The following is a 26290-nucleotide window of genomic DNA, read 5'->3' as shown; positions in this document are numbered from 1 at the left end:
AGGTAAAGGTCTGGTCTCGCTAGAACTTTCTTTGTTAGAGGCATTTGTCTTGCGCAGATTTCACTTGCCCCTGGTGAGAGCGACACTACTTCCAAACTTCTTCATTTGCAGGTATGTTCATATTAACATTTCCTTACCTGAGAACGTGGCTTAATGTGTTTAAAGCTACATAAGATGCTCGTTAGAGAATTGCAAGATAGGGCACTGTGTAAAAGCACGACTGGAGGGCTATTTATATTTAATCAGTTATCGGATAGAAAACAGAGGGTAGGGTTAAATGGTCATGTTTCTCAATGGAGGAGAGTAAACAGTGGAGTGCCGCAGGGGTCTGCATTAAGACTGGTGCTATTTAACTTATTTATAAATGGTCTGGAAATTGGAACAACGAATGAGGTGATTAAAATTGCACATGACACTAAACTGTTCAAAGTTTTTAAAATGCATGTGGATTGTGAACAATTGCAAGTGGACCTTAGGAAATTGGAAGACTGGGTGTCCAAATGGCAGATGAAATATAATGTGGACAAATGCAAAGTGATGTACATTGGGAAGAATAACCTGAATCACAGTTACCAAATGTTAGGGAATGTTAGGGTCCAACTGTTATAGGGGAAAACACCCTCCAGGGACTCAAGACAAAGTTAGACAAGTTCCTGCTGAACCAGAACATACACAGGTAAGGCTAGTCTCAGGGCACTGGTCTTTGATCTAAGGGCTGCTGCGTGAGCAGACTGCTGGGCACGATGGACCACTGGTCTGACCCAGCAGCGGCAATTCTTATGTTCTTATGACCCCCAAGGCAGTCCGAAGAGACTGATGGAGAAATAACGGACAAGATTAAACACGAATGCAAGGGAGGCAACGCAATTATCATGGGTGACTTCAACTATCCAGGGATAGATTGGAACCTAGGCAACTCCAGCTGCAATAGAGAGACCAAGTTCCTGGATGCTGTAGGCGATTGCTTCCTGGAACAACTTGTCATGGAAAATACGAGAGGAAATGCAATTCTAGACTTAATTCAAAATGGAGTACGAGGACCAGCACAAGGTATAGAAGTAGAAGAAACCCTGGGAAACAGTGATCACAACATGATCCACTTCAACCTAGACACAGAAACAAAAAATCGATCCAGAACGACAGCCACAGCACTGAACTTCCGAAAAGGGAACTATGAAGGGACGAGAGTCATGATGAGGAAGAAGATTAGGAAAAGGATAAGCACTGTAAATACGCTAGAGCAAGCATGGTCTCTTTAAGGACACAGTCAGAGGCACAAAATTTATATATACCGCATATCAACAAGGTTTCCAAGAGGAAGACGAACAAGAAACCGGTGTGGCTCACTATAGAAGTGAAGGAAGCGATCAGATACAAGAAGACTTCATTTAAGGAATGTAAAAGGACAAAAAAACAGACGAAAACTGGAAAAAGCACAAACAACATCAAAGCAAGTTCCATAAGGCGGTAAGAGGGGCCAAAAGAGACTACGAAGAAAATATAGCCAAGGAGGCCAAAAACTTTAAGCCGTTTTTTCGATATATTAAGGGGAAACGACCCGCGAAGGAAGTGGTGGGGCTGTTAGATGACCATGGAATAAAGGGAGGACAAAGCCATTGCCGACAAACTGAATACATTTTTTGCATCTGTATTTACTGAAGAGGATATATCCAATATACCTGAAACCGACAGGCTATACACAGGAAATGAAGATTGAAAACTGACAGATACGACGGTAAATCTAGAATAGGTATGCAGACAGATTAATAGGTTTAAAAACGATAAATCCCCGGGACCAGACGGCATCCACCCGAGGATAATCAAGGATCTGAAAGGGGTTATAGCTGAACTGCTCCAATTAATAGCCAATCTGTCAATTAAATCAGGAAAGATTCCGGAAAACCGGAAAGTGGTGATTGTTACGCCAATCTTCAAGAAAGGTTCAACAGGGGATCCGGGAAACTACAGACCAATGAGTCTGACTTCGGTACTGGGAAAGATGGTAGAGGTGCTGATAAAGGACCGCATCATCGATCACCTTGACGGACACAAACTGATGATGACCAGCCAGCATGGCTTCAGCAAAGGAAGATCTTGCTTGACAAACTTACTGCACTTTTTTGAAGGAGTAAAATGGTCAGATAGACAAGGGTAACCCAGTTGACATCGTATATCTAGATTTTTAGAAGGTGTTCGACAAAGTTCCGCATGAACGTCTACTTCGACAAATTGCGAGCCATGGAATCAAAGGTGATATACTCACGTGGATTAAAAACTGGTTGGTGGATAGAAAACAGAGAGTTGGGGTAAATGGACAATACTCAAGACTGGAAAAGCGTCATGAGTGGAGTGCTCAGGCCTGTGCTCTTCAACATATTTATAAACGACCTAAAAATTGGCACGACGAGTGAAGTGATTAAATTTGCGGACGATACAAAGTTATTCAGAGTATTGAGGACACAGAAGGATTGCAAAGACCTACAACAAGACAAACACACTCAAGGAATGGGCCGCAAAATGGCAAATGAGGTGCAACGTGGATAAGTGCAAGGTGATGCATGTCGGTAACAAAAATCATATGCACGAATACAGGATATCCTGTGCTATACTCGAAGATCCCCCCCCCAGGAAAGAGACTTGGGAGTACTTGTAGACAAGTCAATGAAACAATCTGCGCAATGCGCGGCGGAGGCGCAAAGGGCAAACAGAATGCTAGAAATGATTAAGAAGGGGGATCACAAACAGATCTGAGAGGGTTATCATGCTGCTGTACCGGGCCATGGCACGCCCCCATCTGGAATACTGCGTTCAACACTGGTCGCCATACATGAAAAAGGACATAGTGCTACTCGAAAGGGTCCAGAGAAGACCAACAAAAATTAAGTTACTGGAGGAGTTGCCGTACAATGAGAGGCTAGAGAAACTGGGCCTCTTCTCCCTTGAAAATAGGAGACAGAGGGGACATGATCGAAACATTCAAGATATTGAAGGGAATTGACTTAATAGAGAAAGAGAGATTGTTCACCCTCTCCAAGGTGAAGAGAATAAGAGGGCACTCGCTAAAGTTAGAAAGGAAAAGATTCCGTACAAAGGTAAGGAAGTTCTTTTTCACCCAGAGAGTGGTAGAAATCTGGAACGCTCTTCCGGAGGCTGTTATAGGGGAAAGCACCCTTCAGGGATTCAAGACAAGGTTGGATAAGTTCCTACTGGAACAGAACATATGCAGGTAAGGCTAGACTCAAATAGGGCACTGGTTTGTGACATAAGGGCCACTGCGTGAGGTGTCTGCTAAATGCGGCTAGCCGCGGGTAACCCGCCACCGCCACAGTCTCTAATACAAAAGACTTAAAAAGGTTAAAGCCCTTCAGTTTGGAGAAGACATGAATGAGAGAGATATGATAAAGGGCTATAAAGTCATGAATGATGCGGAACAGTGTGACAGTTCACACCTTGCAGTCATCCCTGCCACCCAGGAAAAGAGAGAAACAGTGCTTCCAGGCAGTAACAACCATACATTAGAAAGCAGTTCAAAGCAGTGGCGTACCTAACATATGTGACACCCAGGGCCCATCATTTTTTGATGCCCCCTCATCTATATGAAAAATATGATTTTTAGTAAAAGGCAGCATCTTAAACACTGCAGTGAGCACTAGAACACCAACACACACTGTAAAACTAAACAAGCTAAACAAGCCAGATCCTACACAGTCAATTGATCCTGTACACTCAATGCCAACAGAAAACCATGTCCTTTTCATATACACAGAACACAGATACACCCTCGCCCAATATGGAATAATCACGAACTAAAAATAGAATAATGTAGACAAAAGTTAAACTGAACCGCCAAGAAACCAGACTCTGCATACAATGCAACACCACAGAAACAGTGACACTTCCTCTAATACTGTGCAAAATATAAAGACAGTAGATGTAAATTTGAAAAAACTGATATAACAATCACCACTTTACAAATTAACAAATAGAAATAAAACAAATAATGATAAATAAGAAAATACCATTTTATTGGACTAATCCATTTTTCACTTAGCTTTCAGATGCCAAATCTTTCTTCAGAACAGCATTTGATGTTTTGTCTGTTCTTATTGCCATAAAACCAATAAAAATATTTTGAACTAAAAAAAAAAAAGAACAGTACAGTATACTACTGTTATGGTATCCTGTCCTGACTTAAGGAAAGCGATTTAGTCTAAAAAAAGATTGCCTTATTTCCATTTCTTATTTATAAACTTTTATCAATACAGTTACAATACTGTTTGATTCTAAGTAAAGCAACAACAAAAAAATATTTCTACCTTTTGCCGTTTCTGCTTTAATCATCTTCTCTTTGCTCTCTTTTTTCTATACAGCATTTGTCTTCTCTCCCTTCCATGAAACATCTATTTGCCCCTTCCACCCAGCTTCTGCTCTCTCTCTCTACCCCTTCCATCTACTGCTCACACTCTCTGCTCCTTCCATCCACTGTCCACCCTCTCTGCCCCTTCCATCCACTGACCACCCTCTCCCTCTTCCATATGGCATCATCCCTCTTTCTATGTCCCTTCAATAAACTGTATATCCTGTACCCCTTCTCTCCTTTGTACATGATTTATTTCAGCTTCACCCCCTCTCCATTTTCTTTCTCCATCCCCTCCCCTATGCTTTGGCATCTCTCTTCTCCTTTCCTTCCTTCCTTCCCTCCCTCGCCACACTATGGTCTGGTATCTCTATCTCCTTCCCTACCCTCACCCCATGCCCTGGCATCTCTCTTCCTCCATGTTCTGGCACCTCCTCCCCCTCCGATCTGGCATTTGTCTTCTTAGTTTCCCTTCCCTCCCCCAATGCTCTGGCATTTCTCTCCTCTCCTTCCAACTCCCCCTTCCCCTTCATTATCTGTCATCTCCTCTTCTTCCTTTCTCTCCCTTCCCTCCTTCCTTCCTTTCCCCTTGTCTGGCATCTGTCTCCTTCCCTCCCCCCATGCCCTGGCATCTCTCCCTCCCCCTCCATGGTCTGGTATCTCCTTTCCTTTTCCTCCCTCCCATGGACTTGGCATCTCTCGTTCCTCTTCCTTCTCCCTCCCTCCCTCTCTCCCCCCAAATGGGTGCTACTGCAGCAGCAGCAATTCTCTCCCTCCCCCTTCCCTGTGCAGCAGCAGCAGCAGCATTTTTTGCCAGTTTCTTGTTACAGTCAGTTTCCATTCAAAGCTGTGGGCGTTGACACCTCGTACGATCCGCGGCTGCGTCTGAAGCCTTCTCTCTGACATCATGATGTCAGAGGGAACGCTTCCTACGCGGTTTGACTCTTCTATTGAATGCAAGGGCCTGGTGAAGGGGACCTTATAAGGACTACTGAAGTCTGGATTGCGGCCTGTGGCCAGTCAAAGCACTGTTGTAGTGTTTTATTTTTCCTTTGAGGAGTGTTGTGGCTTTTTTTTGTTGCTAATAATTTGGGCCTGCTTGGGAGTAAGGCTGCCCAGAAGGAGCTGAACTCTTGGGGACTTACTGAAGCTAGGCTGCAATGTTAAAAGCCAGTGATGTTTATTTTTTCTCTTCTTTTGGGCTTGATAATAAAGCAGGTTTAAACTGCATGAACTTACCTAGGAGTTTGAGATTTTAATCTGCTGTGAAAGGTGATATAATAAACCTGAACTTTTCTTTTGAAAGTCAAAACTGTTTGGGGAGTTTTCTTTATTGTTTGAGTTTCACAGAACTTTTTCTTTTGAAGCCTTTTGACGTTTTCACCATGAAGGGCCATTCTCCATTTTGAGTGGCACACTTGTCTCGGCATAGTCACCCACCACGGCTACCCTAGCGAGAGCTGGGTGGGTGACAACAGGTAAATAGGGAATGGTTCTCTCAAACAATGGGAATGTCCCATGAAACAAACAGGTGGTAGATTTAACACACAATGGAGAAAGTATTCTTTTCAGACAACTCACAATCAAGCTGCGGAATTTTTGCACAAGGCATCTAGAATTGCTGGGTTTAAAAGGGGTTTGAATATGTTACTGGACCAGGAGCAGTAGAATATGATTTGGTTGTAGGGGTTAAGCCAACCAACCAACCTCTGTTTCTGCCAGCTCTCTGGCTTCTGATGCTAAGTGGAGCAAATAGTTGGCTAGGCCAGAGTCTCACCAGTCCATCTTATTCCACCACCTATGATGGAAGAAAGTCCATAAGCAACTAGCCAGGAGTGGAGGAGTGGCCTGGTAGTTAGAGCAGCTGCCTCAGCATCCTGAGGTTTTATGTTCTATTCCCACTGCAGCTACTTGTAACTCTGGGCAAGTCACTTAGAACTTCATTGCCCCAGGTACAAAAAAAGTATCTAAGAGACATAAACTGCTTTGATTGTAACCATACAGAAAAAGCGATATATCAAGTTCTATCCCCTTTATCTATGGGACTGGGACTGAGCAGAAATGGGCCTGCTTTTTGCAATCTGCTGTTACTTTGTAATAACTCAAGATTAGTCGCTGTTGGAGATAAGATGCTGGGCTAAATGGACCTTTGGGCAGAATCAGCATTGAATGCATTATACTCTTATAACATAGTATATTATGCTTGCACTACTGCTATTGCACAGAGAACACAGAAGCACAGTCAGAGAAAACTAAACCTAGGGTACTTAGGAATACATGCAAGCAAAAGCACAGAGGAAAGTTTTTTTTGTTTTTTTTAAATAGAAAGTTAGAGAGAAATTTTAGCTCAAGAATGTTGGACAGTCAGACAATCTTTCCCAGCCTCTCACATGGATAACATACCTGCTTTTTCTTCCATTAAATCATATTCCACAGCCCTTTTCTGTAGTGGGTCAAATTTTATATATTTATAAAATCCACATCTGTAAAAGTTAAGACAGAATTCAATCTGTGCTGTTGGTCTAACACTGGTGTTAGTTGCTTATTGATGCCATACAGTAGAGAATGCAGACGGTACCACTGAGGTCCGTGAGATATAAGTTACTGTTTACTTTGAAAATGTTTTGAGACCTTCCATACTTATGTTGAATAGAGTATTGCTGGGGAAGGCTTGAAGAGTATTATAGCCACAGCTGAAAATTTGTAAATACAGTAGAGAATGACATGGTGACAAAATTCATCACCGTTCCCGTCCCCGCGGATAACCGCGGGAAACCATCTTCATGTCATTCTTTAAGGAGAGAGGGAAGAATCAGAGTATGAATGGCCACAACCACTGACCCTCAAGCTTTGCTTTGAAGAATGCTGGTGTAGAAGGACTGAGGTTGAAATAGACACTAGAAAATGACATGGGATTATTTCCCGCGGTTATCCGCGGGGACGGGAACGGTGATGAATTTTGTCACAGTGTCATTCTCTACCATACAGTTCTAGCATTCAGCACTGTGCAGCAGCTAAAACCCAAAATTGTCACTTAAATATCATTGACATTCCATTACAAATTCCAGAGCTGGGCAAGAAAATCACTGCTATGTTATTAGAAACTAGCTCTGTCTAGTTAGCAGGATTCTAGCCAACTTACCCAAAGAGTAGCCAATACTCTGTATCAAAGAAATATTAACTACTCTTGATAAACCCAATGTAAAAGATAGAACTGTAAATGTTATAATCCTAAGAGTCACTGTGTTGCTATGGGGTGTGTCTATAGTAGTGCTGCCCGATTCGAATCGATTCACTTCGGGTGAATTGATTCGAATTGATTTGTTTTGGGAAAAAATCAAACTTACCGATTCGTTGGCCCCCTTGCTAGCGACCCGTTCGGGCTTTCCCTCTGCCACTGGAGACCACACACTGGAGTGTGTGGCGCAGTGGTTGGATCTACAGCCTCAGCACCCTGGGGTTGTGGGTTCAAACCCCGCGCTGCTCCTTGTGACCCTGGGCAAGTCACGTAATCCTCCATAGCCCCAGGTACGTTAGATAGATTGTGAGCCCACCGGGAAAGAGAGGGAAAATGCTTGAGTACCCGATTGTAAAAACCGCTTAGATAACCTTGATAGGCGGTATATAAAAGCCTAATAAAAACTAAAAAAAAACAAAAAAAAACTTAATGTAAGTTCCGGTTTTGCAAAACTGGAAGTTACATCAGAAGCAAGGATTCTGGTGGCAGAGGGAAAGCCCGAATGGACCTCTGCATGCAGATCGGCAGCAGCAAGGTTCTCTCCTCTCCGGCCAGAAGTATTTCTCATCTTCTCCCTGCCCAGGCAAAAGCGGAGGTAGCGAATGCGATTCATTACCCTGCCGCTACTCCGGGCGTCTTCTCTCCATTCGGCCGCCCAAGGGGAAACAGGAAGTTTTCACCGAGGGCGAGCCCCAGTGAAGAGAAGACGCAAGAAGTGGTGGCAGGAGTACATCGGTAAATAACTACCACCACTAGCAACATGTTGTAACATCAAAATAAAGGTAGATGGGGGGAGAGGGGAGATGGACTTGGGGGAGTTGGTGGATTGAGAGATGGGGGAGGAAGAGAGTGGAGGAGAGATGGGGAGAAGATGGATGGGAGAGATGAACTTGGTGGAGGGAGGAGATGGATGAAGGAGATCATGGAGGGGAAATGAACTTGGGGAGAGGGAGAGATGGGGGAGTTGGTAGACTGGAGAGGGAGATATGGGGAGAAGATGGATGGGAGAGGTGAACTTGGTGGAGTGGGGAAGATGGATGGTGGAGAGGGGATATGGACTTGTGGGAGATCATGGAGAGGGGAGATGGGGGAAGGAATAGGAGAAATAATGGATCTAAAAACAGAGGAGAGGGAGAGAGATGATGGACAATGGGATTTAGGGAGGGAAGGAACAGAAAGGGAGAGAAGTTGAACACAAGGGATGGTGTAGGGGGATAGAGATACTAGATAGGAGAGTAGTTAGAAAGAGAAAGGGAGAGCTGGTGGGGAAGGAGGGAGAGATGCTGGATGAAAGGGTAGTTGAGAAAAGGAGAGATGGTGGATCTGGGGATGGTGGGGTCCATCGCTGCAGTTACGGGAATAGAGACGAAAAAAAGGAAAAGGATCTCCGGGGGAGGGAAGGGAAATTGAAGGGGAGGACAGAGATGGAAGATGGATGGTTACCACGGAAAAAGAAGAAAACAAATGGGCAAGAGACCCTGGCAGAGCCTGGGCCAACACGATTTGAAAACTGACCAGACAACAAAAGGTAGAAAAAAATAATTTTATTTTCTGTTTTGTGATTACAGTGTGTCAGATTTGAAACTTGTATCCTACCAGAGCTGGTATTAGACTGCGAACGTGAGCTAGGATTTAAAAGAGAGAGGAAAAGTCTTTTTTGTTTGTTTATACCACAGTGCTAGTGTGGGTTGGAGAGGGCAAAGGGGGTGAAGAGGCTATAAAACAAACCCACCGGGATGTTTGGAAAAAAACGCCTAATTGGGCAGGAAAATCGAATCAAAAAATTGATTCAATAGGCTGAATTAAAATCGAAATATTTTTTCCTGAATCGGGCAGCACTAGTCTATAGCAGGTCTCACTATTTTGGGAATATATTAGTCAACTAATTCATAAACCACTTTAAGCAGCTAAAATCTGCTAATGTACTTTGATTTACTGGGAGCTGTTTTCAGGCTTTATATCCATTGACCAAAATAAAAAACTAATATTTTGCATACAAGTATACTCGTTATATTTTATAGCGTTCAGAAAATGGCTACTATGTATCTCACTTAGATGTGCTATTGACGTCATCACGTTGCAGAGTGCGCTGCTCTCGCAGGATTTCCACAGTGTCTCTAAAAGCTTCAGTCGCCATAGCTTCAGCCACTAAGTTCAGCATTATTTTGCCAGAGGTTGGAGTCTGTTATTTAAGAAGAGATATGTTTCCAACTGGGATTTAATGCACGTTTCAGCTCCTGAAGAAGTTAGCAAAATGGAGCTCTGTCGAGCCGAGACATTCATTTGATTCATATAAGTCTAATGAAAGGATTAAATGAACTGTGATTTGTAATGGTCACGTGTTGGGATTTTTCTACAAACTTTCCTACAAATTTTGAATGAAATATTTTCCTTATAAGACAAGTTTAATGAATGGATCAGATGAACTGTGATTTGTATTTTTATACATTGGGATGTACTCATGAATTTATTTAAGAATTTGAATGAAATTTTTATTTACTTTTTGCACTTTAGATTTATGAACTGTGAATGAAATTCTTGCTAATATTTTTATAGTAATTTTAAGGGCGGGCTTTTTTAGCTGTTTTTCTGTCCCTCTATCTTCCTCTCAAAGTTTTTCACTATAGAGACCAAATGATGTACAGGTCAGAACTTATTTAGGTTTTATTACCTGGTGCTTGTCATTTACAAGTTTTCTGCCTGGGGCCATGAAAGCTACCAACGTTAAACTAGGCCCGTACTGAGGTGTCTCATTTATTATTATTATTGTCTTTATTTATATCCAGTGAAATTTGCCTTGAGAGTTATATACAGGGCACTACCAATGCCTTTTTGTCTTATTGGAATACTTTTTGGCAGTTTTTTTCAGAGTTTTTAGATTACTATGTCGCTCATTTTTCAATCAAAGCAAAAGAGCACCCATTTTCAATCATTGCACTTGTTCACAGTACCTCACATCCGAACTTTGTTTCTCCACCGGTTAGAGGTTGTAAATTTAAATAATAATAATAATAACTTTATTTTTGTATATCACCATACACCGAAGAGTTCTAGGCGGTTCACATTAGTTAGACAGAGATTACAAGTGGTTACATATCAAATTGATCATAGTGTTGCAAACAGCAAGGAGAGAGTAGTTACAAGAGGTTACATATCAAATTGATCGTAGAGTTGCGAATAGCAAGGAGAGAAGTGGGGGGGGGGAGAGGAGGGGGACGGGGAAAGTCATCACCAACATCTTCTCTCACATCAAGCAGCATTATGGGGTAAAAACCTGGAACAACTGCTCGTGCCTACTACTTATAGGGAATTCAGGAAACGCCTAAAAACACATCTGTTCCTGAAGTACTTAGGTAACTGATCTATACAATTTTAGTCCTCAACAAATGATCTTTAGAACTGTTATTCACTAACTCTGAACTTTGTTTATTCCACTTGATCTGTAATACCCTTTAATCATTGTAAACCGCATAGAACTTCCCGGTCCTGCGGTATATAAACTGTTATTATTATTATATTTCTTAGAGTCTTGATCATAAGAAGATTAAGTGCACTTATTTGTTTTCAACTGTTCTTTGTCACTTCTTTTTTCTCTCCTTTTAAAAGAATCTCTGCGATGTCTTCCTGGGGTACTTCCTTATCTATAATATCCACCAAATGTTCACCTCTGAAAGAGTGATCAAAGCAAAAGAACTAGTTGGCATTTTCTACCGATTTACTGCCCTACTATTATATCTACAATATTTAAAGTATATAAAATACTAATAAAATTAATGATTAACGGCCTCTTTTGCAAAGCCGCATTAGCGGCTGCCATGCAGCAACAGCCCCGAAGCCCTTTAAATCTCTATGGGCTTCAGGGCCATTAGCGCAGGGCAGCCACTAGCGCGGCTTTGTAAAAGAGGCTGTAAGTTAGGTAGGGGGCAATGAACTTATGACAAACTGACATGTAAATCTCAGGGCAATGAAATGGTTGAGCCTCCGGTTTGAAAAATTTGAAAAGGTTTGACTTGAGGTAGATATCATCTTCTGTTGGAAGTTTGGCATTTTGCCACCTTGGGAAGTGGATATAATTTTTGCTGAAGGTATTTATTGAGGTATGCAGTAGTCATTTTCTGAGCACTATACAATATAACGAGTATATATGCAAAATATTAGGTTTTTTATTTTATTTTTTAGTTTGTTGGAACCTATAACCCCCACCTTTACAAAGCCTACTAGCATTTTTAGCACTGGCTGCCACGGTAACAGCTCTGATGCTCATAGAATTCCTTTGAGCATCCAAGCTGGTGGGTAACAGCTTGGATGCTCAAAGGAATTCTATGAGCATCAGAGCTGTTACCGTGGCAGCCAGTGCTAAAAATGCTAGTAGGCTTTGTAAAGGTGGGGGTTATAGGTTCCAACAAACTAAAAAATAAAATAAAAAACCTAATATTTTGCATATGCAACTTTGCTAGTGCAACTTTGTATAGGAGGGGGTAAAATTGGAAAAAGAAAAATGAGAAATAAAGTATTATTCCGGGATTAAGAGACTTTTGTTCAAATTAACCTAGGAATATAGTAATTGTTCTCCCATTTTGAATATATTATATATATATCCACTGGCCAGTTTTCAAGGGGAAACTTTTCATGATGTGGCAGTGGTAGCAAGGAGTTTTTGGCTCTGTATTTTATGGATGTACTGTATGCATGATAAATCAGTGAACATCAGGAAAAGGGATTTGTGCTTGTGTTTTACAGGTCCACTATGGCCCTGTCTGAGCACCATTGTTCTTCATCACCCCCCCCCCCCCCCCGAAGACTAATGCAACTTTCAAAGCAGTCTTCTTCATGAGTAAGCAACAGAATTCCTTTGAAAAGTGTCTCCTTGCTGTAAAAATGTGACTAAAAATAAACATAACCCTGAGAGATGTAGTAATCAACATGGGCTACGGTTAAGTCATGTTGTTTTACTGTCAAACCCAATTATTAGTAACTAGGTCTCATTTCATCAAAATGGGACCTGTGGTAAAATAGCAAAAATCTGAAGTAAAATGATACAAGGTTTGTTCAAAAAGTTCCAGGCAAGTTTGAATTGTGTGCCAACAAGAAGTTCTTTTGACATGCACTAGGTAGCGTTGAGTAGCTTGAAACTTCATTAGTAACCTCTTTTTTTTCCGTTTGTTAATATCTGTTTTCGTCTCCGAGCTACAGCAGTTTTTGTGATCAGCTATTTTTCATCATGTGCAACCTCAGTGAGCAGTGCTACAATGTGAAGTTCTGTTTTAAATTGGGTAGGACCGCTACAGAAACTTATGAAATGTTGAAAGTGGATTATGGAGAACATATTTTGCGTCATGGAAGGTGTTTTGAATGGTATTTAATTTTCAAAAGTGGTCGTGAATAAGTGGAAGACGATTTGCAAACTGGAAGACCATCAACGTCAACTGATGAGGGTTCTTGTGCATGCTAATCGGTGATTAACTGTTGGAGAATTGGCAGCGGAATGCAACACCTCCACTGGTTAAAGCCTCAACATTCTAACAGAGAAGTTGGAGATGTCTCGCATTGCAGCAAAGTTTGTTCCACGGTTAATGACCAACGATCAGAACAACTGTGAATTTTGTGCAAAAAAATGCAGACTGTTCTTCCCCAGTCACTTTACTCTCCTAACTTGGCCCCTGCTGACTTCTTGTTTCCTAAACTTAAATTCACACTGAAAGGAAAGTGATTCAACACTATTGAGGACATAAAGCAAAATTTGATGCAGCAACATTTGGTGATTCCTGAAGATGCATTTAAGGACTGTTTCCAGAAGTGGAAATGATGTTGGGAAAAATGTATATGTAGGGAAGGGAAGTACTTTAAAGGGGACCCAATGGAATAGGTTGTAAGATTGTTTAATAAATTTTTATAAAATCAGTCCTGGAACTTTTTGAACAGACCTCGTATGGCTTAATGGTAGCCAACATTGATAACTACTCAATAAGGCAACTTCTTGCAAAATGCCACTAACTAATATTCCTTGCATGTGATATTATCAGGCCATAAAGGCTTTATTTATTTTTAAATTTCAGTTTAGATGCTTGTCTTTGCTTCTTTGAAAACCAATATTTTTAAATATGGCTATCTAATCCAATTGTTAAAATTAGTTAGAAACATAAAACCTAAATAAAGAGGTAAACAATATGGGGCTCATAATCGAAAGAGAAAAACATCCAAAAAACGGCCTAAGTCGGCACTTGGACGAACATTATCCAAATATGTTCAAGTGCCGATAATAAAAACGGGTTTTGGACGTATTTCTAAACGACCTAGGCCTTCATAGTGCCACTGAACAAGCAAAGCTAAATGGGGCGTTTCCGGAAGAGTGTCGAGGGCAGGAGTTGGGCGGGATGTGGGCTGGCTAGACTTAGTCGTACAGCATGTATAACCAAAAGTTATACAGTCCAGGATCGATGGAACTTGGACATTGTGACTTAGACCATGAAAAGGGCTTCCCAGAACCTGCTGGTATCAACCACAACTATCTGCGCAACTTACATAGAGAATGACATGGTGACAAAATTCATCACTGTTCCTGTCCCCACGGATAACCGCGGGAAACCATATCCACGTCATTTTTTAAGGAGAGAGGTATCAGAATCAGAGTATGAATGGCCACAATCACTGACCCTCAAGCCTTGTATTAAAGAATGCCGGTGAAGTTGAGATAGATACTAAAGAACGACATGGGGGGGGGACAGGAATGATGATGAATTTTGTTACCCTGTCAGAATGCATCAAGTCATGTTTATATAATTTAGGATGGTTTTAAAGCCACATCTTGAAGGTTACTGGTGACTGCAGACTTGAGTCAACTAAATAAATGCTACAGGTGGGAAATTATAATTGGAAGATTTTTGTTACCTGTTTAAATAAAAAGAATTTTCTTGATAAAAACATTTATTCTCTGACTCCATATGACTCAGTCTGGTGTAATCATTTGGATAAACGTAAGATAAATGAACCTGCACAAAAGCAAAAAGCAAATGAGAGAGAATTTGGGTCAATATTTTAAATTAGTGAATAATATATATATAGACTTAATTGACTGAAAAATGCTCAATTTGTGAAAAGATTAAAAAATACTGCCCTATCCTTTTCCATTGATGTGGAAGATGTCATCACAACTGCCTTAAATATAATACATTGCAAAATTTGGGTGTCTTATGATATGTACATGCCTAAAATCTTATTGTTAACTTTTAAAATTCAACAATCACATGCGCCGATATTTTTGGATCGTCTTTTGATACCATATTCTTCATTTAGGGCACTCAGATCAACACAGCAACATTTATTAACTATTCCTTCTCTAAAAATAATAGGGACCAGGAGATCTACTATCTTCTCGGTCATAGCACCCCAGCTTTGGAACAATTTACCATTATATCTATGTAATGAACCTTCCTTAGAAAAATTCAAGCGCTCCTTAAAAAGCTTTCTGTACAAGGACGCATTCAAAACATAGACAGCATAACTTACCAAGTACTAAATCTTTAGACCTTAATGAATCTTATGAGTAGGTCGCCAAATTATTCTTTATTTTCTTTTCATGTGCTCCCACCATATGTGTTCTTCCCTAAATGTTTATTTTTCTTTCTTTAAAGATTATAGTTCATCCCCCTTGCCTTTTGTACCAGTTTGTATTAGAACGTATATAATTAGTATATAAGGTCTTGTTTTGTCCTCCCCTTTTTTTATTTTTATTTTTTTAAAAATTGTTATACGCATTAAAATATATGATATTGTGTAGATAACAAATCTTAATAAACTTGAAACTTAAAAAGAGAGTCAAGGCAATATTTCCATCAAGATAATCATTTTTGTTCAAGTCAGGCAGGGTGCTCATTGCCCACAGGTTTTGTATTATAACTAGTGTTTGCAGGGTTTGATAAAGTTTGGTTTATGAGTATTTTCTAACAGTATTTTCCAAATTGCCAGATGAGGTGCAAATTTGAGATTTGAAGAAGATCTGCAGAATCTGTGTTGCCATAATGACGCTCCAAAGAAGTTTGGGACTGGGATGCAGAATGGGTCACAGTAATAAGTCTGTGAAGTTAGAGCACTAACAGAATACAAATTTTTCTCCCTGTACAGAAGTTTTTCTCAGAGTAGTGAATATTTCTGCTCCATTTCTAAGAGCTACTGAACACTGGTGTCTGATGGAAGTACCTGTATGCTTTATCATTTTAATCATTTGTTCCTTATTACACCCATGATATAAACAGTCCTTTTTGATGCAAAATCTAGTGAAATATTAATCATGGGCATGTTCTACTTTGCCAGGATGCAGTCATTTGCTGCTGAGGAATGGTAATCAAGATAAATAAATATGGGGCCATGATCCTCCAGCATCTGACCCGCATAAACCACCATTTTCAAGAATTTGTTCATAAAACACAGAAAAGGAGAATCACACTTCAGAAAGTTTAAAGGACTAGTGTCCACCACTACAGTGAAAACTAGTCCCCAATAAATGAAGCTTAATATTACACAGGCATACTCACTGGGATGACAATGTATATTGGAATCTGTTTGGATTTTGCTCCTGCTTTTTCACTGGAATCTCAAGAAAAGTTACGTTTAGGCACTGCGAGTATTAACGTTCACCCTCTGTGGAAAATCTGTGTGCTGTGCATTTTTAGCTGTGGAAAATGGGACTGGGTCTAGGGAAAGCAAGGAAAAGAACACATACCTGAGCTGTCAGGGATCCTCAAGCACTGCCAACTGAAGATGTCCTGCGGTGGCCAGAACAAATGATTTCCCTTCTTGCTAAAGCCAGCTCTCCTCTCTTGCACACATTCAGTTTCCACTTTTGCATGCAAAGTGTGGGTTGTTATGGCAGCAAAGGGTTGAAAGCTTTGCCACCTGTAGCAGATATGGAATTCACTTGATCAGGCCACCAGAGGACATCTTCAGCTGATGGAGGTTGGGGTCCTCACCAGCCATAAGGGTGCTGGAATTTTGAACAGGCCCACTGCCATAAGGTCTATTATAATAGCCAACCTCCATATTTAGCAAGATTACTTCTTATTAGAATTCTTCTTTCTAGTAGTGCAAAAGTATTTATTCCATCTTGAAGGATTATTGGATTATATGTTTTTGTGACATGGTTTTCTCTTGCTTGGCTCCAATGTTATGGGATCAGTTGTGATATTCTCTCAATTTAGATCTCTCAGTGATACATTTCAAATCTGGTCTCATGACTTGGTTGCTTGAGCCTGCATAATTCATCTCATTGCTTTTTATTGTATTATGGCACTAATTTCAAAAGATAAAAACGTCTCAGATGCACCACAAAATCAGCAGATAGTCTAAGTTGCGATTTTCAAAACTCAGAATTGTGGCATTTTATTCTGCAGTTTGTCTAAATTGTAAGGGAACAGGTTGGAGGTATGTTTTGGGCTCTAACAATACATCAGTTTTCATAAATGAAATATCATTTGAAAGCCCATGTCAAAATGTATGTCCACTGGTTGGGTGTCAGAAATTTGAACTTTTGTTCTCAAATTGAAAACAACAACAAAAAAGTAAATGGTTTGCAACAAGGCATGCATTTTTTTGGGGTTTTTTTGCCACAGCCGTAAACTGGTCAGAAGATTTCAGTGTAGTGTCTTCAATGCCATCCAGATATTTTTCTTGGGTGCTAACTCATAAGGTGGATCCTAGCATAAGGTAACTATGATTTGGATTATTCTTCCTTCTGTGCATCACTTCTTACAGGCGAGTCCATGCACTGTTCGAATGGTTGAAAATTTTCACTTGCATGATCTGGACTACATAAGGTGTCTTCATGACACCATAGCCCAATGAAAGCTGATTCTGACTAAGCTGCAAGTCCAAAATCAAAGGAATAAATTTCTGAGAGAACACTATAAACTGCACTAAAACATAGAGCTCATTAAGGGCTCCTTTTACAAAGCCACGCTAGGGCCCTAACGCGCGGAATAGCGCATGATAAATTGACGCTACCGCCTCCTTTTGAGCAGGCGGTAGATTTTCGGCTAGCACGTGCTAATCCGGTGCTTGCGTTAAAAAAGCTAGTGCACCTTTGTAAAAGGATCCCTAAGTATCTTTTTTGCAGTTTTATTTGAATGCTAAAGGTCAGAGTACAGGTCATTGTTCAGTGTACAGTACAGAGAATATGAGGCTGTTTACACAGCTAGGGAAACGCTGAACAGATTCAAGTCAAGAATCAAGAGAGAAAATAATACATTTTATTCATGAATTTCTCTATTGAGTCTGCAAAAAATGAAAACTAAGGTCTAGCCTTACTGCTCTCCATTAATAAGCCTCACTATCTTTGTTCATTTCTTATTCTTTTTTCTTTAGCCATTATTATTATCATTATTTTTTTCCATACCGCTTTTCAAAAACTAGTGTCCTTTTTAGTTCCTTTAAGTTTTTAATACTTTGTGGTTCCCATATCGAGGTCTGGTACTCTTTTGACATCATCACACATCCCTTCCTTTCTTTTAAATACTGTTTTCCTGTGGCGTTCTTCCCTTAGCCTTTCGGCCTTGCATCGCGTTGGAGTATTAACGGTTAACACCGGTAAGTTCAATGCCCTTATTTTTCTTTTTATTTCACTGAATCCTTTTTTACAACTGTTATTTATAATATAGTAGTCTGTTTGATTCATTCATTCTCTAAGCTTTATTATGCCTTACAAACCCCACTTTAATACCACAGGTTTCCTTACGGTATCACGTCCTTTTTTTTACCCCCTATCCTTTTGATTCCTTTCTTATTGTCTTTCCTTTGGTCTGCACTGCACTATAAGTTGATTTCAAATGTCATAATGCGATTAAGTATATCATTACACACTAAATCGTCACAAGGCTATTTTCCTGTTATTTTAAAGCTTCACTGTAACTGTCTCTATTATACGTTATACACAGGCTGACTTTTAGCTATCACTATATGTCTGCCTAGCTCCTTTTTATTTTATTTTATTTTTTTCAATTTCTTTTTAGCTGCATTTCATCATTTTGATCCTGATACTCTTGCTTACTTTTTTCTAATTTGTTTTGAGTGTCAATGCTCATTCACATATACACTGTTTTCAACTAAACCTTATTTTCTTTGTTTGCGAAATACATATTTGTTCTAGCTGTTTCCAGTTTCTATTCAATTGTTAACCACAAGGTCACACTGTTCTGGTTAAGTGTTAGGTATGTATTTTTATAAACATGTTACACTCTTTTTTTTTTCTGCATCCCACATTTGGCTCTTGGCGCTTATCTTACACAAACCCCATCACTTTCACCATTAGGTCCACATATCTATTAATTTCATGTTGATGCTCACTATCACTTGCATTCTTTTATTTTAAATTCCAAATATTAGGCCGGATTAAACATTAATTTTTAACCTAGTGGCATTATCATATGATACTGTGCTATTTGGTATGGCAATGAGAGCAAAAAGTCAGATTTCTATAAATAATAACAAATTATTACTTATAATGACTGGGGATGCCATTCAACAAATTACATATAATTGGAAAAATTGGAGTAGATTAAATTATAATTTCTGGTGGAATTCCTTATGTCATGTTTATAAAATGGTGAGATTTATTGCAATACAGCGGGAATGTTTCAGGAAATTTCAAGATGTGTGGGAGCCATTTACAAAGTATTGTACTGATTAGATGACATTTTATTTTATTTTTTTTCCCCTTAAATTTACAAGTTCAATTGTGAAGGGGGGGGGGAGGGGAGGGTAAATTTATTGTTACATATTGTATAAGGTATTGATTATATGATAAGAAAGGGTGGGAGATAAGAGCATATCATTTGTAACATTAGAAACATAGAAACATAGAAGATGACGGCAGAAAAGGGCTACAGCCCATCAAGTCTGCCCACTCTGCTTACCCACCCCCTGTCTATGCCCTAATGACCCAATTTCCTTATCTTGACCCTCGTAGGGATCCCACATGGGTATCCCATTTATTCTTAAAGTCTGGCACGCTGTCTGCCTCGATCACCTGCACTGGAAGCTTGTTCCAATAAGAACATAAGAACATAAGAAATGCCTCCGCTGGGTCAGACCCGAGGTCCATCGCGCCCAGCAGTCCGCTCACGCGGCGGCCCAACAGGTCCAGGACCACTCTCTCTGTGAAGAAATACTTTCTGGCGTTGCCATGAAATTTTCCGCCCCTGAGTATGAGCGGGTGCCCTCTTGTGGCCGAGGGTCCCTTGAGAAAGAAAATATCATCTTCCACTTCAACACGTCCCGTGAGGTACTTAAATGTTTCGATCATGTCTCCCCTCTCCCTACGTTCCTCAAGAGTGTAGAGCTGCAATTTGTTCAGTCTCTCTTCGTACGAGAGACCCTTGAGCCCCGAGATCATCCTGGTGGCCGTCCGTTGAACCGATTCAATTCTGCGCACATCTTTACTGTAATGTGGCCTCTAGAATTGCACACAGTACTCCAGATGAGGTCTCACCATGGCCAACGGCATTATGACTTCAGGCTTTCGGCTGATGAAACTTCTATTGATACAACCCAATATCTGCCTTGCCTTAGATGAAGCCTTCTCCACTTAATTGGCAGTTTTCATGTCTGCACTGATGATTACTCCTAAATCTCGTTCTGCTGAAGTCCTAGTTAAAGTTCTCCGTTCAAGAAGTACGTCCTGCATGGATTTCCGCTTCCGAGGTGCATGACCTTACATTTTTTAGCATTGAAGCCTAGCTGCCAGGTTGAGGACCAACTTTCCAATGTAAGCAGGTCCTGCGCCATATAATTCTGTAAACTGCATTCACTTACTATATTACATAGTTTGGCGTCATCGGCGAATAGTGTTATTTTACCTTGAAGCCCTTGAGTCAGATCCCCTATGAATATGTTGAAAAGGAGTGGACCCAGGACCGAGCCCTGCGGCACTCCACTGGTCACCTCCGATGTTTTAGAGAAGGTACCATTAACCACCACCCTCTGAAGTCTGCCACTCAGCCAATCATTGACCCATGCAGTTAGTGTCTCTCCTAACCCCATCGATTCCATCTTGCTTAGCAGCCTGCGGTGTGGGACACTGTCAAAAGCTTTACTGAAGTCCAGGTACACGACGTCCAAAGACTCTCCCAAGTCCAACTTTCTTGTTACCCAGTCAAAGAAGCTGATGAGATTGGATTGGCAGGACCTACCCTTGGTGAATCCATGCTGACTGGGATCCCGAAGATCCCTTCATTCAAGATTGTGTCCAATTTGCTTTTAATTAGTGTTTCCATGAGTTTGCACACTATTGATGTGAGACTCACCGGTCTATAATTCGCAGCCTCTGCCCTGCAACCCTTTTTATGTAGAGGAACGACATTAGCTAATTTCCAGTCCAGGGGAACTTTCCCCTTACTTAGGGAGAGATTGAATAGCTCAGCCAACGATTTCGCCAGGACATCGCTCAATTCTCTGAGCACTCTTGGGTGCAAATTGTCTGGTCCCATGGCTTTGTTCACCTTGAGTCTTGCCAGTTCACTGTAAACTTCACCTGGTGTGAACTCAAAATTCTGAAACGGGTCTTCTGTGCTTTGTGTTGCCTTCAACTGCGGACCGTGTCCCGGTGCCTCACAGGTGAAGACTGAGCAGAAGTATTCATTCAGTAGTTCGGCTTTATCGGAATCTGCTTCCACGTAACTTCCGTCCGGTCTTCTAAGGCGTACTATCCTGCCTGTGTTCCTTTTTCTGTCACTAATATACCTGAAGAAGGATTTGTCCCCCTTTTAATGTTTTTTGCCAGAATTTCTTCCACTCGAAGTTTTGCCTCCCTAACTGCCATTTTGACCGCTGTAGACCTGGTCCTATATTCTACTTTTGCCTCTCTTTTCTCCGTGCGCTTGTAGGAGAGAAACGCTTTTTTCTGCTCCTTAATGAGGTGCGAGATCTCCGCGGTGAACCATTGGGGTTTATTGTTTCTTTGTCGTTTATTTACTGATTTTATGAAGCGGCTAGTTGCTTCATGTATGGTTGATTTCAGTGTTAAACACTTAGCTTCTACATCATCGGTCTCCGCTTGGTCCTGCAGCGTCCGATGGACGAAATCTCCCATGCGAGCGAAGTCTGTGCCCTGGAAATTGAGTACCTTTGTTTTCGTGTTTGATCTAGGGAAGCCTTTCCTAAGGTTGAACCATACTATGTTGTGGTCGTTGGAGGCTAGCGTATCTCCTACTGAGACCTCTGAGACGCTTTCCCTGTTGGTGAGTACCAGGTCGAGGATCGCCTGGGCCCTAGTGGGCTCCGTTACCATTTGTTTGAGACGTGCTCCCTTTATGGAGGTTAAGAGCCTCCTGCTACCGCTGGTTGTCGCTGAAAATGAGTTCCAGTCTGCATCAGGCATATTGAAGTCCCCTAGCAGTACAGCTTCTCCTCGTAGAGTGATATTCTCTATGTCTTCAATTAATTCTGCGTCCATGTCTTCCAGTTGTCTTGGGGGTCTGTATACCACACCTAGATACAGGCATTTTTCTCTGCCTCTTGCCTGGTTTACCCAGAGGGACTCCCCGGTGTACTTGACATCTGTGATCCTGGTGGTTTTGATGTCCTCTTTAATGTATAGAGCTACCCCCCCTCCTAACCTGCCCTCTCTGTCCTGACGAAGTAGATTGTAGCCAGGTATAGCCATATCCCACCCATGTGAGTCCGTGAACCAAGTTTCAGATATTGCCACCACATCTAGGTCGGCATTCCTTATTTCAGCCTCCAATTCTAGAATTTTGTTGCCTAAACTGTGTGCATTGACATACATGGCCCTCCATATCTTGTGTTTGCTAAGTCCCTGTGATGATTATTAAGTGATATATTTATTGTTAATTTGTTTGGACATATTGTCACACTTATTGTAAATTTGAAAATGAATAAAGAATTAAAAAAAAAAATAAAAAAATTTCACATAGTGTTAATTATCACGCTCTATATCGCATCACCTTAAATATTAATAAAAATATTAATTTATATAATGTCGACCATTACATTATATCCTTGAACACTAATGTTTTATTTTTCCAGTATCCATAACTTTTTGCTGTCACCAGAGTCATTTATACATATATCTTTACAGTACTCTTCATTTATTCACATTAGGACTTCTGAGGAAGGAGTGTTTCTCCGAAACACAGTCCGTGTCGGGTCCAGTCCTATCAGTCCTTTTGGAAACAAACTGTTTTATGGTTTTTTGGTTGTTTTTTTTAAATCTTTATTTATAAATTTTCATTTATAATCAATCAAGTTTAAACTTGTACAGAAAGCAAGATTCAAGAAGTAGAAAAAGAACATCCAACATAATTCAAATTCCAAAAAGAAATTAAATTCTATCTTAAAATCTCGCTCAAGTCCTCATATTAGATCCAAGAATTGAATTAAACGGAATTTAAAGTAATCAATTGAAAGAAAAAAACCCAGTTATAGGTGGAACTGTAATAAGGCAGCCATCTATTCATCATGAGCTTTCTCCAGTCTTGACAGAGACAGGAATGTTGTCAGTTGTGAGGGTTCAAAGAAAACAAATTTATGTAACTTATAATGAACGATACATTTACAAAGATATCGAAGAAAAAAGGTAGCTCCCAGGGCAGTAATTGCTGGTCTTAACAATAAAAATTCCTTTCTTCGCCTCTGTGTGTCCCTGGCTAAGTCAGGAAACATTTGAACTTTAAGTCCCAAAAATTCTTTGTGTTTATTTTTAAAATATAACTTCAATAGCTATGTTTTATCCAATGTAAGAGCAACTGAAAGAAGCAAAGTAGCCGGAATGGCTGGTTCATAGACAACGGCGCGAAAGACAAAGGTGCGCCCGGACAATTGAGCGCAGCGCGGAGGCGCGTGCCGCTCTAAATTACTGTTTTTAGGGCTCCGATGGGGGGTCGTGGGGGGAACCCCCCCACTTTACTTAATAGACATCACGCCGGCGTTATGGGGGGTTTGGGGGGTTGTAACCCTCCACATTTTACTGTAAACTTAACTTTTTCCCTAAAAACAGGGGAAAAAGTGAAGTTTTCAGTAAAATGTGGGGGGTTACAACCCCCCAAACCCCCCACAACGCCTCCACAATGCGGCGTGATGTCTATTAAGTAAAGTGGGGGGTTCCCCCCCATGCCCCCCCGTCAGAGCCCTAAAAATAGTAATTTAGAGCGGCACGCACCTCCGCACTGCGCTCAATTGTCTGTGCATGCCTTTGTCCCGGCGCGCTTTTGACCTGACACCGGAATGGCTACTTCCCTATCTGAGGACTCTAATAAGGCTGATATATCCAATGGTTCTTGAATCACTTCTTTATTAGCTTCCTGAGGATTCTTTTGATCACTAGACTCTTTAACAGGCAAATAATAAGCCTGTGTGAACGGTGGAATAGAAGATTCAGGAATTTCAAGTATTTCTACTAAATAACATTTAAGCTTATCTCTGGGAGTTACTGTAGGAATCTTAGGAAAATTAATTAATCTAAGATTATTACTTTTTGAAAAATTTTCAAGAGATTCAAGCTTCCTTCTTTTGTTGGTATTGTCCTTAATTAGTGCGTCCTGTATTGCTTTAGAGGATTTAATGTTTTGTTGTTGAGTTTCAATCTGTGATTTGAAGTCAGTGGTAATTTTCTGCAATTCTGTGATTTCCTTATCATGCTCTTTAAATTTTCCTTCCACTTGGTTAAGTTAAGAGGCTATAGTTTTTGGAATGGTAGCTACCAAGCCCCATAGAGCGTCCAACGTTATCTCCTGGGGTTTAACAGGCTGAGGAAATTGTAAATGTAAAGTTTTATGCTCACCCACTGGCAAGTCTTCCAGCTGCAGTTCAGGCTGTGCTAAACCCGCTCCTGCAGCTGTTAGGGCCTCAAACTCCATACTCAAGTTCCCCAGCAAAAGCTGGGAGCCTGAATCTCCATTCCTCGGATCAATCTCTACTGCCTCTGGGGGAGGAGGCTCTCAGACTTCCGGAAGCTCCCCCTCCCTCGGGTAACTGGTCGTTCGAGAGTTCGGAGGCAGTGCTCTTGTTTCAGGGCTGAATGTTGTCCCAAGCCCCAAGGAGATCTGCTGCGTGCCGTTCCCTTGCAGCGTCTCCAGCGGGGTCAGCCCTGTTTCTGCCGACATGCCCTGCATGCGCCGGATAAGCTCCTCTATGCCATTGACCGCGGGAGTTCCGGAGCGCCGCAAGGCCCCAGCGACGCTTCTCCCTCTCCGCTTCGGCATCCTCAGTAAGTAATTTGAAAAGTACTAATAACAAACACTACTTTGAGGAGGTTGTCAGGAGCAAACACACAGACAACCTATACAGTCGCCATCTTGGATCCTGTTTTATGTTTTTTATGTTGGCGTCATGTACATCACCACTGCAGTTTCCATTCTTTTTTTCTCCAACTTGTGATGCTCGCATTGCTTTAATCGGTGATGGGACAAAAGCGCGAGAGACTTCAGCGCGCCGACATTGCAGCGCTGACAATTCGTCGCAAGACGCCAGTGCGCCGCCTAAAAAGTGACTTTTAAAGAGCTCCGACGGGGGGTGTAGGGGGGAATTACTTCAGACTGTTCGCGCTGCTGTTGGGGGGGAGGTGTGGGGGGGTGCAACCCCCCACATTATAGAGAAAACTTAACTTTTTCCTAAAAAATCAGGAAAAAGTTAAGTTTACTCTATAATGAAGGGTTCCAACCCCCCCCCCCAACGGCAGCGCGAAGAGTATGAAGTAAACTGGGGGTTCCCCACTCACACCCTGCATCGGAGCTCTTTAAAAGTCACTTTTTAGGCGGCGTGTTGGTGTCTTGCTCCGAATTGTCGGCGTGCTGAAGTCTCGCGCGTGAATGACTATGAACCCTTTAATCACATACAATGGTCATAATAAAATTTGCATCCCTAATTATAAGAATTTCTGGAATAGAACTGCAGGAGATTGCAGCATTTCTCAAAGGATAGACTTACAAACTGGAGTCCCTGGTAACGCTGCAGAGGATAGCCTTTGACAAGGTAGCTGGGTTGGTAGCGGCACTCGGGCAGAATTTTCCGTAGGCGGTTCTTGCTAATCAGTGGCACTGAAAGAGAAAGACAGATACTAAGAAAGATTTCAGCTCTTTCACAAGCTGCACTCTTTTTAATCCTGGCATATCACTGTGGTTGCTGTGATATTTAGGTAAATCTCTTGATAAAGGTGGTTAAAGAATTTTAATACATAAATAAAATAATTTACATTTATTTGATGGCCTACTTGCAATTGTCATCCTCCCTCCCTCCCGTTTATAACTTTATTTTTTTAATTTTTTTTAATTTTTTATATACCGCCAACAATCTTGCGACTTCTAGGCGGTTTACAATAAAAGAAACTGTTTACAATACAAGAAACTGAAAATACAATAAAAATAAAGAGAAACTTTACATACAGCGAATTGAAGAGTATAACAGTGAATATCCCGTACAACGAATTAAAGAATATTGCAGTGTACATCTGATAACATTAATTATGTTAACGTCAGTTTGTGTGTTGCATGGCCAGGAAGTGCCAAGTTGTTTAAACAGAAGTAGAAATGTTCCATAAGTTGAATAGAGTGTTCATATTTAGTGATTGCAGTTCAGGTATGTGGTGATGTTACGAGGGGGGTTGATGTTCCGGTTCGTTACCTAGGTATTTCAGGAATAGGTAGGTTTTTAGGTGTTTCCTGAATTCTTCATAGTTGTTTGTGTGCGCGATT

At 41.0% G+C, this 26290-nt stretch overlaps 1 protein-coding gene across 1 annotated transcript in view; it reads right to left on the bottom strand.

The window, feature by feature from the left end:
* The window catches only part of B4GALNT3 (beta-1,4-N-acetyl-galactosaminyltransferase 3), a 251193-nt gene that overhangs the window by 85047 nt on the left and 139856 nt on the right, over positions 1-26290 (bottom strand). The window contains exons 12-14 of the mRNA XM_033951856.1: positions 25527-25636; positions 14484-14584; positions 6761-6840 (exon numbers count right to left, since the gene is read on the bottom strand). Of these exons, the coding sequence (XP_033807747.1) occupies positions 6761-6840; positions 14484-14584; positions 25527-25636 (291 nt within the window). The remainder of the gene's footprint in view (positions 1-6760; positions 6841-14483; positions 14585-25526; positions 25637-26290) is intronic.

Source organism: Geotrypetes seraphini, chromosome 7, assembly GCF_902459505.1.
Source record: "Geotrypetes seraphini chromosome 7, aGeoSer1.1, whole genome shotgun sequence".
In the NCBI taxonomy this organism is placed as follows: Eukaryota; Metazoa; Chordata; class Amphibia; order Gymnophiona; family Dermophiidae; genus Geotrypetes; species Geotrypetes seraphini.
This window is presented reverse-complemented; position numbering and strand designations above follow the sequence as displayed.